Raw genomic sequence first — 12,452 nt, 5'->3', positions numbered from 1 at the left:
TAAAAACAATAATATGAAAAATATAAATAGAAAATGAGAAACTGGAAAGAAATCCTAAGGCTAAGCACAGCTCTCCTCCCTCCCTCTCCTGTACCCCGGAAGCAGCCTGGCAGCCCAGCTGTCCTCCAGTCCTCCCTCCCTCTCCCGTACCCCTGTGGCAGCCCATCTCTCCTCCCTCCCTCTCCCATACCCCTGCGGCAGCCCAGCCAGGAACGAGCGTCGATATGTAGCAGGAGCCTCAGAACAGGAGGACGATGAAGGGTTCCAGTGTCGAAATAAAATGGAAGCCACTCACCTAATGAAGAGCTTCAATTTGTCTTGTTTGCTTTGCAGGATTGGTGTCTCCAGCTTCCAAGTTCATCCTCTGCAGCTCATGATTTTTCTGCGAACCTGATCTGATGAAATCAGGTTCATTTTCCTGTACTGCATTTGGTAAAATCTCAGTTTGTTTGGTGAGGAAATAGTTGTATAGCGTGCTCAATTTTGGAAGTTTTGGTTTTTTGCATCCCAAATGATGAAAATCTGAGTTTAATTTGTGAAAATTTTCACTGTTTTTTCGTTTTTTTCTCGGCAAACAGCGCATTTCAGTGGGATCATAGTGCTTCAACTTCCCTATTTCCTGATTCCAAATTGGTTGCTGTTAGTTGTGGCCCTGCTGCACTAAAGGTAGGCAACCCCTTTTTTCTCTTCCTTGTTGCTGCATATATGAATTTATAATTATAAATTTATATGTAGGTATACATTATATATATAAATATTATGACATCATGCTGACATCACCGGTTCGACCACCGGTCCAACCAGTCTGACCAACCCAGTGGCCTTTCTGGGTTGGCCACCAGTCCGGTTTTCAAAACATTGGTGCAGATAGTTCACATTTTCAAGTGCCCATATAACATGTGAGGCAAGAAATAAGGATTGAGCTGTATCATGATTTCAAGAAATAGTGACTGAGCTCTAGCATGCTATCAGCAATCACATCTCAATTGTGAGAACTTCATTGTTGTATATATTGAAATCCAAAATATACAAGTACCTGCCAATTTGCTTCAATCGGTGTACTCCTAAACTCCTGTTCAATAGAATTCTCTTTCGTGAAAGGTTGGCCCAGAATCGCATGACCTTGCTCAACAATGACCCCCGTTTTAGCAGGTTGGGGGGCAGAAACTAATGTTTGAGAAGGTACATTCCCAAATCCTGTTGAACATTGTTCTGATGCCTGTTCCCAGGAGGGTGATCCAAGAATTTTTTGAGACTTTGTCATGATTGTACCTCCATTATCTCTGCTTTTATCACCAATGTTCAATGCATAATCCATTCCAGGATTGGAAGTCTGTTTGTGTTCGCCTGTAAGACATCCATAAATACCATCAGATACATATCTCATTCCACCATTTCCATGTAAAAAAGCTAGTAAATCTAACATGAAGCTTGAAGAAGAAATAAAAATTAAATAAATCATATACTAAGTCAGGAATGCAACTGAATAAAAATGCTTACCTAAATGGGAATGATGAAAATAAGAGCTCAAGGGACCATGGCCCATCTTTTCAACAACAGAACCATCCTCCATTTGTGATAATTCATTAAATGAGTGGTACCTGGAACTTGCTTGGTGACTATCCTCTGCAGTAAATTTTATTAAGTTGCTATGGAAGCTGGCATGCATAGTGTAAAGATGCAGGATATGACTAATAACAAGTTCAACATTCACTGTCAGACAAACTGTTCCAAGTCTCAATAAAATAGATTCCAGTTTGACTTGGAATATATGAAGCAGAGACTCAGCAAGAATCATGAATAAAAATTTAAAGGCAAAACATTACCAGATTCAGCATCTTCACAGAGTGATGTCAGAGTACTAGTTGGGCTAGCAGAATCTGTGTTTCCTGAAAGTGTTTTGTTGTGATAAGTGGTAGAGCTGAAGGACAAAAAGCTGTCCTTCTGGAAATTTGATGTGACTTCCTCATCTTTTGTACAGCCAACGTTGGCCTTAGTACCCTGTAAAATTTCAGATAATCAATACATATAGATCTTTAAGTAAATCATCTATTTTCTAAACTAACCCAAAAGAAAGAAAAACTGCAAAAAACAGAGACACTTGATTTTGAATAATCAATGTGTTCTGGAGTCGATAGTTAGAAAAAACTTGGATCTAATTGTCAAATTTATATTTTGAGCTTACTGGGGATTTATAGAATTTAAAGCTTAACAGGAAAATGAACAAATTTCTAGTTGAGGTTCAAATGTCATCTAAGGATTAATATATTTGAGAACTCCAATCAAATTAACATTAGGTAACTTATCCTAATAAGATGATGTTATGTAAGGATTTTTATTTATCTGAGATCTCTTTCTTTCAATTCTTTTGAGAAAATTGGGAAAAAACTTCAAAATAGTATGACTTGTTTTAGCAGAAGCAGCAGCAACAGCAGCAGCTATAGTAGTGATAAGAAGATACCTTTACTTCCAAGTAGTGGACTAAAACTATGTGCATGTAGTCCCTGCAGCATTAGGCAACATGACAAGAAACAAAATGAAAGACTGTTAAAAAAGACACTCCTAAAACAGAATGATACTATAAATTCAAACGTCTGAAAATTTCATAATGAGACAAGGAACTTTGGGTATAAAAACTGAGGGAGTGTTAAAAATGTATGAAGCAAAATTATCTCTATAATGGGGACCATATATGGGGACTCTTCATAATGATAATGGATTAACAAAGGAAACAATTCAAAGAAGGATGTAGGATGCTAAGCATATGTGTCACCACATAGAAACCATTCCTATGAGTCAAATAGAATTCTAGGAAACCTATATATTTTGATTTTTTTCTTAATTTTATTTTTCATAATTTTTAGTTTACTTTAAGTTTATTTAACCAATGTCGAATTTTATTCCAATTTACATTTCCCAATTTGTTTTGCTTTGTCCCAAAATTTATTCATATATAAATATAGCCATGTAATGGACTCTATTCAGAAATTTAGTATTTGAAATTTTTGTTTGGAATTACCTCTAGTTTGGTCCATGTGCACCCAGCATTAAATTGGTAACAACACTCAAACTACAATTGTACCACCATCAACACCATTATGGTGCCCATTGCTCTTGCCACTGTCAAAAGTGCCTACCAAAAGCCTATCCATCCATAAATCAAAAGCCAATTGCACTTCAATCCACCCTAGCTAATCATAATACCATCAAAACTAACCCAATCCATCCTTGCCAAAACTAAAACCCTAAATCCCCAAATCCCAAATTAAATCCCTAATCTGACCTCCATCAAAGCCCCAACTCTTCAAACTGCTGCCAGTTAAAATATCCAATCCACCAAAATTGAGCCATAATCCCTTTTGATCACTTCCTAGGACCAATCAGTCTAGTTATGCTCACAATCATGGCCTGATCATTGTAGCATCATCACTTATAGCCCTCATCGCTGCTCATTTCCGGCATTCCCATTTCGTTCAGAAATAAGAAAAACTAGCTGTAGCCCATTCGGCCATTCCCCTTGTAGGCTCACGTCTCTTTAGCCTTCACTTGGGTTGTTACTCTTGACAGCTAACCCAGCCCAATAAGCCCAAATCTTATTGCTTAGTGTTGATTGTTATCTTAGTCATTTAGCATTGTTAGTGTGTGGGTGTTATGTCAACAAGTGAGCATTAGTAAGGGCATTATGGTCATTGGTATGTACTTTGACATATATTATAAATAGAGGGAGAGACCTATCATTGTAATGAGGTCTTCCATTTTATCCAATTATTCAACATGATATTAGAGCATGATTCTGAGATCTAAACCCTAATTGTCACAGCCACCATCAAAACCGAAGCCAAAAATCCTAAATCCACTGCATGTCATCATCAAAGAAGAATTACCAGCAACACTACAGCCCTAAAAAAATAGCCAGCAGCTGCCGGAAGCCAGAGCAATTGCCGGAAAATTCCTGGTAGACACTGCCAGTTTAGGAACACAAAATCTACAACAGATTTTCCAAAATCAATACCATAGTCACCCACAGACACTGCCGATCTGCCCCCCACTGAAATCTCATTTCATGCAGCTCCCCCACATGCCCTCACGGGCTGGCCGAAGCTTGCTAGGGCCAACCCCACACGTCGGTGCGTGAAGCCAAGTTAAGGCCTGTTTCTGGCCTGAATTCCTTCAGCAGGGGTTGAAGTTTTTCATGATGTTTTTTATCCAAAGATCTCACCTTTTTTAGTTGCTCATTTATGACATCCGAGGAATGGTTTTTTTATGCTTCTTGAAGCTGTTTGTCAATGTTTATAGAGTTTATTGAGCCTGAAATAGTGGCATTTTCTTTGTTTTTGATTTGCTCGTTGTGGGATTGTGGTTTGTATTGGTTGTCAAAGGTTGTGTATGTAGGGATTGAGTTGGTGAATTCAAAAAACATGCTGCCTGTTGCGTTTTTTTTTTTTTTTATTATTTGCTGCTTAATCGAGGTTGTATTTGTGTTAGGATGGAGTTGTCAAGTCCCAAAAGTGTCTCTCCCTCGTCAGTTGCTTGTTTGAGTGAACAGCGTACTATAGTTGTTTCAGAGGAAGAGTATTTAAAGTTCCTGCAGTATCAGACATCCCAACAAGCATCTCATCACATTGCATCTTTCGCTCAGAAAAGTAACAATACTGTTTGTATGTCATCCGATATCTATCCCACTAGTCCCTGAGTTATCGATTCTGCTACTACTGACCATATGACACGTGTCACCAATTTCTTTTCTACTCTCCAATATTCTACAAATCTATCTCAAGTTACCCTTGCTGATGGGTCCACAACTACTGCTAAGGGAATAGGAACAGTACTCCCTCCATCCCTCTTTCTCCTCTTCTCTACATTCTTAAATCCCCCTTAAATATCATGTATGTTAGTCAAATCACGAGATCACTAAAGTGCTCTATAACTTTCTTTCCAGATTCTGCTCTTATTCAGGATATGAAGACAAGGAAGACAATTGGCATAGGACGTGAGGCTAGAGGACTTTACTACTTTGGGTCGCTCTCTTCTCCTATTGCCTATAGTGTCGCTGCCACACCACATCAAATCCATTGTCGCCTTGGTCATCCATCATTAGACAAGTTAAAACAGCTAGTTCCTACTTTGAGTTCCATGCCTAACCTCAACTATGAGTCTTGTCAATTAGGAAAGTGTCATCGTGTTCCCTTTGCCTCCCAAGTCAATAAAAGAGTCGTTAGCCCTTTTATGTTAGTCCATTCCGATGTTTGGGGTCCTAGTTGTGTCACGTCAAAGTTGGGGTTTTGATACTCTGTCACTTTTGTCGATGACTACTCCAAAACGACTTGCTGTATTTAATGAAAGGTAATTCTAACTTGTTTAATATCTTTTTGTGCCTTCTGTTCTCAAATAAAACTCAGTTTGATATGTCAATCCGAATACTTCATAGTGATAATGCTAAAGAGTACTTCAGTACTCAATTCATTACCTATATGCATGGTCTTAAATTTCCACAAAATTATCGAAATTTCCGCTTTCCGCCACCCTCAAATCGAAATGGCAATCAATTTCCAGCTTGCATAATTTCCATCAAAATTTCAACGAATCATATCGAAATCTTGAAATTTTAGCGAAACTTGTCGAAATTTTAACTATAGAATGCAATTTCTTAGAATTTAATTGTGAGATTTAAACATAAAGTGAAATTTTTCTCTTAATTTATCTCATTTATTTTTTATTGAAACAAAATATTATTAGTTATTACAAGGGATTTTGAAATTACATGAAAAATTAAACTTTCAACAACATTTTATTTAACCATTCATATCTAAATTATTTTTATTTACATAATTAATCATATTTAATTGATTTATGAATTTCAATTATATCAACCTTATTTGTTTAATATATGTATTATATTACAACTACTGTACCTCATACACAACATAGATGTATTTAATTTGTAATATGTTAGTCCTAAAACATACATTATTATGTTTATTAACCATTTCTAAAGTTTCATAAAACAACTCCATGTTTTACAACTATTTTATGTTATTTTTTCAAATTGAAACCGAAATTGACATCGAGACGGAAATTTCCGTACTTTTGGAGCTTCGAAATTTTAGTCGAAATCAAAATTTAAGACCTTGCCTATATGACAAATTCTGGCATGATCCATCAATCATCTAGTGACCACACTCCACAAAAAAATGGAGTTGCGGAATGGAAAAACAGGTATATTCTTGAAGTCATTCAAACCCTTTTGTATCAAATGAATGTCCCCAAAGTTTTTGCAGTGATGTTGTGCTCACTGCTTGCTCTCTCATAAAATGTCATCTTCTATCCTTGGTGGTAAAATCCCATATTCAATTATCTTCCCTAAGGCTCCTTTGTTCTCCCTTCCTTCTCATATATTTGGTTGTGTCCTTCGTTCATCAATTAAATCTAGAGAGGAATAAATTGGATCCTCGTGTTATCAAATGCATTTTTTTGGGCTATTCCTATACTCAAAAAGGATATTGATGTTATAGTCCCACTTCACATCAATTCTTTATCTCTGCTAATGCCACCTTGTTGAGTCTACATTATACTATTTTGACTCCTTGAGTTCTGTTGACCTTGATGAATGTCTTCCTTTGCTTAGCCTTCCCAATCCTAACTTATTTCCTTCATCCAGTCTTCCTACATCTTCATCCAACTTGAGTCCTTCTTATAGCTTGGATCGTCCCAATCTGCCACAACGACACAACGGGAGGAGAGCCTCAGCCAACTTCCACTTCTATGCCTCCAATTCCCTCATCAAATGATCTTCTTCCCCAAGTGGTTGATCCTCCTATTGTTGTTCGAAAAGGTAAACACACTCGTACCCACCATCCAATCTCTAATTTTGTTTCTTATGATTTCTTGTCTCCCTCATACTACTGTTTTGTTTGTACCTTCTCTTCTATTGCTCTTCCCAAATCTATTTCTGAAGCCTTGTCCCATTCTGTATGGAGAAATGCAATGCTAGATGAGATGCAAGTCTACAGGGTAATGATACTTGGGAGTTGGTACATCTTCCTCCTGATAATTCTATGGTTGGTTGTCATTTGGTGTACAATATGAAGATTAATCCAGATGGTTCCCTCATACTACTGTTTTTTTAGTACCCCATCTTCTATTGCTCTTCCCAAATCTATTTTTGAAGCCTTGTCCCATTCTAGATAGAGGAATGCAATGATAGAAGAGATGCGTGTCTTCAGGATAATGATAGTTGGGACTTGGTATGTCTTCCTCCTGATAAGTCTATGGTTGGTTGTCATTGGGTGTACAATGTGAAAATTAATCCAAATAGTTCCCTGGCTCGATTGAAGGCCTGCATTGTTGGTAAGGGATATACTCAAGTGTATGGCTTGGACAATTCAGACACATTCTCCACTATAGCCAGACTTGCTGCAATATGCTTATTCATCACCTTAGCCACCACCTGTCACTGGCCTCTACACCAACTAGATATGAAGAATGCTTTCCTAAATAGGATCTTTAGGAGTAGTTCTATATGAAGCAACCACCTGGGTTTGTTGCTCAAGGAGAGTCCAGCTTTAGTGTGTTGGCTCAAAAAGTAACTATATGGTCTAAAACAATCTCCGAGGGCACGGCTAGGTCACTTAAGGTTTGTAGTACTTGAGTTTGGCCTTCAAAGGTGTGCAGTAGATCATTCTGTATTTTATCGTCATACTTCATCTAGAAGGATTCTGCTTATTGTGTATGTAGACGATACAGTGATTACTGGTGATGATGATCAAGGTATTCAAAGCCTAAAGCATTTCTTGCCGACTAAGTTTCAGACAAAGCATTTGGGACCATTGAAGTACTTTTTGGGTATAGAAGTACCAAGATCTCGTACCAAAACCGTCTCGTCGTAGAGGAAGTATGTTCTTGATCTTTTAGATGATACTAGATTGTTAGGATCCAAACGTGCTGATACACCTATGGATCCTAACAGTAAGCTGGTGCCAGATGTGGGTGATTTGTTGCCCAACCCAAGACAATATTGGAGACTTGTTGGAAAGTTGAATGATCTCACAATCACTCGGCAAGATATATCTTTTGCAACAAGTGTTGTGAGTCGTTTCTTGATTTTCTAAGAACAAGTCACTAGGATGCAATAATTCGCATCTTAAGATATCTCAAAGGTGCACCTAGGAGAAGTCTCTTATATCAAGACCAAGGTCACACTTGCATTCAACGATACAAACATCAAGGATTACATTATGATCATTCACAATTTGCCCACTATGCCACCTAGAAACAATAGTAATCCACTGCTCCTTGCAAATCTGAAGCGGAGTAACTGTATCTTTGAAGGCTTTCTTATCTCTCTGTCCAAGCACACCAAAAATGGTGAGAGGGATGAGATTCAAATCCTTTCGCTTCTCCTTGGTGGCTCTGATGCCTTTCCAAACCCAAATTTCTCCTCCCATGGAATTGCAGCAACCCACTGATATCCAGTCAAGGACAGACCATGTTCCACAAATTTCTTTCCAGGGGCAGTGAAGAAGAATGTGGTCGACCGATTCTTCATGTGAATCTATTTTCACAAACTAAGTTAAAACAGATTCACATGTTTAGACACAAAAATCTTGCATATTAATGTTTTAAATGATTTTTACCAAAATTTTAAATCAAGTATGCTGAATCTTATATTGGTTCTTTTGTCCCTAAAAAGAGAGAAAACTTCCAAGCCATCACTAATCACAATTTCATTAAGCATAATTCTAATCTAAACAAAGAAATAATAAAATAATGAAGCATAAATGATGGAACATATTTTTGCAAAACCTATAATCATAGGCGTAGTGGTATGAAGCAAAGATCTGAGACTACCTCCTGCAAATTTAAGTTTTAATCCAATTCTCTTTGCAATTGAAGGATGTAGATGTATGTTGCAAATAAAATTTTTAATGAGTAAAAGAAAAAACTGCATAAAAATGATTTTTTTTGTTCTCCCACATAAAAGATGGTTTATTTATCTTTTCAATAATTTTTTTTTAATCCCAAAAGAAATATATTAAGATACAGACAAGAGAGATTATAACATAGAAGAGGACAAGAGATCCTCATGGCAAAAAAACAAAAGAAAACAGAAGAAAAATCGAAGAAAGGAAAAAGAATCTAAAAAAAACTAAAAGTCAGCAAATCATAATTGGGAAAATCCCTTTTCAAGCCCATTCCTTTCATAACTGATAGAACTCTGTAATCTTATTAGTTTCCACTGACCTTTACTCGCTCTTCTTTTTGCCCCATCCAATCGAACTTTATTCCCTCAGGGTCCATTCTCAATCCCATATCATCCAGAAGTTTTGAGCACCCAATTTCTCATGAATCTCATTCAACGATAATCCACTGTCACCTGCAAAATCACTACCGTACTGTCATCTCCCAAGATATCCACCCTATTTTTTACTTCTGAAATTGATTTCCACCTATATCTAGATCAGACTTAGAACAGTTCTGAGATTCCTCAACATAACACTTTCCCCTGTCATCTATATTTAAAAAGTAACCTACCCAAATGTTTGAATTCATACAATTATTAACAATCAGACTTATCTTCAACAAAATTTGAGTTTGATTCTTGATTATTGGATAGTAAATATGGTAAATATAGCTTATAAATTCAGTTTCAAGATTTAACAGCTTGAAATATTTTTTTGAGTATAATAGTGAAAAAAAAAAATCAATTCAATTCACAACCAGTTTGGGGACACAAACAGCATGTAGCAGGCAGTAACAGCGAGTAATGGACTATAAAAGCTGTTATGATACCATAGTAGACCATATCAGACAATACGGATGTGAGTCAAGACACTTATCATCCCATAAAAGTTTCGTAAGAATTAGGTACAGCCAACTTTTAGAACCATGATGACAAGCACAATTGTCAATGCTCCACCCATACACATCAATGCTGCTGCTACAACCTCATTGCACTCTGCAACTCTGATTATGGGATCCATTTGATCTAACCTACCTGAGTTTCAACGTGGAAAGGAAGCCTCATTCCTTGTTGATTGGTTTATGCAGATGAAGAGTGCTTTTTGTCTATGAAAAAGTGCCAAAGTGGCAAATGATAAAAAGACCCAGTATTGACATTTCTTGCTTCTGCAGATTTCAATGGTGACAACAGCTGCAATATATTCAGATGGGCCTATATTAAGGTTCTATTACAGACTAGGAACAGAATGAAGACCCTAATGAGTAAAAGATTTATTTTTGTCAACTACGAGCATAAGACTACAAGAAAAGTAAGATAATGAGAAGGATAAGACTATGAGAAGATAGCCAGGAATTCCATAGATAATGAGAAGGATGAGACTATGAGAAGATAGCGAGGAATTCCATAGACCCTAGCTAAGTGTCCTTTGGCTGAGATAAAAGAACAGAATAAGACTATGAGAAGATAGCCAGGAATTCCGTAGATAATGATAAGGATGAGACTATGAGAAGATAGCGAGGAATTCCATAAACCCTACGTAAGTGTCCTTTGGCTGAGAGAAAAGAACAGAAATTTTCTCAGCATCTATGTGGCCTTTGCTACACAAGGCCCACCAATGTACAGAGTCTGCCAGCCCTGGGTCCCACTCCATTGAACATGTGGGTTCCCTAACCAGAGGCAAAAAACAAAAACAATCCTATGTTAAGTGGTCTTGGCATATTAACTCTATACACTGTCCATTTAAGTCTTTCACCAAATCTGAGGTAGAACATGCATCTCCTACATGAACAACAACAATAGAACCAAGCCCTTAAGTCCCACTAGGTGGGGTCGGCTACATGAACCCTTTTGCGCCAATTTATGTGATCATGGACAATTTCTTTCAAAAAATTCAGGGCTATTAAATCCTTACTAACTATCTCATTCCAAGTTATTTTAGGTCTACTCCTACCCCTTCTACTACCCCTCACAATAATTTGCTCACTCTTCCTCACTGGCACACTATGTGGCCTACGTTGCAGGGGCCCAAACCATCTGAGCCGTCCCTCCCTTATCTTATCTTCTAAGAAAGCTATGCCTAACTTACCACATATGTTCATTTTTTATTTTATCTTTTAATGTTATACCATTCATCCATCTAAGCATTCTCATCTCTGCAACTTTCACTTTTTAGATATGTTGTTTCTTAGTTGCCCAACATTCTAATCCATATGGCATAGCTGGTCTTATAGCCGTTCTGTAAAACTTTCCTTCTAATTTTAAGGTTATTCTATGATCATAAAGCACACATGCATCTCCTATATCTAATTCTAAATTTGAAAACAACAAAAGAAGGAAAAACAAACAAAAAAACTCATTAAAGAGGATTTTTCCATCATTTTCACTTGATACTTTCTCTCTTCGTATAGCCATTCCCTCTAGAGAAACCTTACACCTTCTTGACATCAACCTTTCAATCGTGCTCCAAGCATATCCCCTTGTATCATCCTTGGAGTAAGGACACCATGCCACCAATTCTTACATCACCTGACATACCTCCACCTGCCACCCTACACTTAAGCTCCCAAGGACAGCCCATGTTTCCACTCTTAGCTCTCCCTCTACTTCTTCCTCACTAATCATAATGTTATATGCAAAATAGACTCATTTCCAGATTCAAGACCAATCATCTACAAATTCCATGTTGCATTAGGCTGTCCTCATCATAACCTTCAATTAATTATAAAGAACTCAAGGAAGATGCGGATAAGCAATTTGTGAAGCCCTGAGACCACCAGCCCAATGATTAAGAGGATAAAGACCATCATCTAAAATCCATGGCAATGAGCAACATGATGTGATCTACCATCACAAGGCCATCTGTACGTTGCTTGTGCATAATGTTAAAGCTTGATATACATTGTCAGCCCACAACCTATTCCTAGAGGCCATGAGACATGCCAATTCAAGCTTCATTCTTTTTAAATTCATTCCAACCAAAGTCTCAAATGAAGAAGTTTTAGGTGATCGCCAAAGAATAATTTGATGGCAAGTATGGGAGATTGATATTAAACAAAGCACATGCATCTTATTTAGGCCTGTCTTTCCAACATTGCATTCCATCACTTGTCTGTTTTTAAGATTCCAATGGGGATAGCCAGTAGGCTTGAGAGAATCATGATATTCTTGTGATCTGGTAGGGTGTCATGGGAATCATTTATTAAGCTGGGTTGAGGATTTGCAGGTCTAAAAGGGAGGGAATGGGAGTCTGGGTCTTGGTATTTTGGTGTCTAAAAACACCGCCCTTTTAGCTAACTAGTTATAGCATTTCCCGCTAGAAGATACTTCCCTTTGGCATAGAGTTATGAGAATGGTTGGGACGCCGATGCTAGTTTAAGACGTCCTTTGGGGAGTCCATGGAGGTTTATTTCTCATATTTATTCTCTATTCACTCCTTTAGGTGCAACGGTAAGGTTGTCGTCGTGTGACCTAAAGGTCACAAATTCGAGGCATG

At 37.5% G+C, this 12,452-nt stretch overlaps 1 protein-coding gene across 1 annotated transcript in view; it reads right to left on the bottom strand.

The window, feature by feature from the left end:
- The window catches only part of LOC131163813 (calmodulin-binding transcription activator 2), a 69,992-nt gene that overhangs the window by 33,921 nt on the left and 23,619 nt on the right, over positions 1 to 12,452 (bottom strand). Inside the window, exons 5-8 of the mRNA XM_058120583.1 lie at positions 2,462 to 2,504; positions 1,827 to 2,001; positions 1,501 to 1,626; positions 1,037 to 1,347 (exon numbers count right to left, since the gene is read on the bottom strand). Coding sequence (XP_057976566.1) covers positions 1,037 to 1,347; positions 1,501 to 1,626; positions 1,827 to 2,001; positions 2,462 to 2,504 — 655 coding nt within the window. The remainder of the gene's footprint in view (positions 1 to 1,036; positions 1,348 to 1,500; positions 1,627 to 1,826; positions 2,002 to 2,461; positions 2,505 to 12,452) is intronic.

Source organism: Malania oleifera, chromosome 9, assembly GCF_029873635.1.
Source record: "Malania oleifera isolate guangnan ecotype guangnan chromosome 9, ASM2987363v1, whole genome shotgun sequence".
In the NCBI taxonomy this organism is placed as follows: domain Eukaryota; kingdom Viridiplantae; phylum Streptophyta; class Magnoliopsida; order Santalales; family Ximeniaceae; genus Malania; species Malania oleifera.
This window is presented reverse-complemented; position numbering and strand designations above follow the sequence as displayed.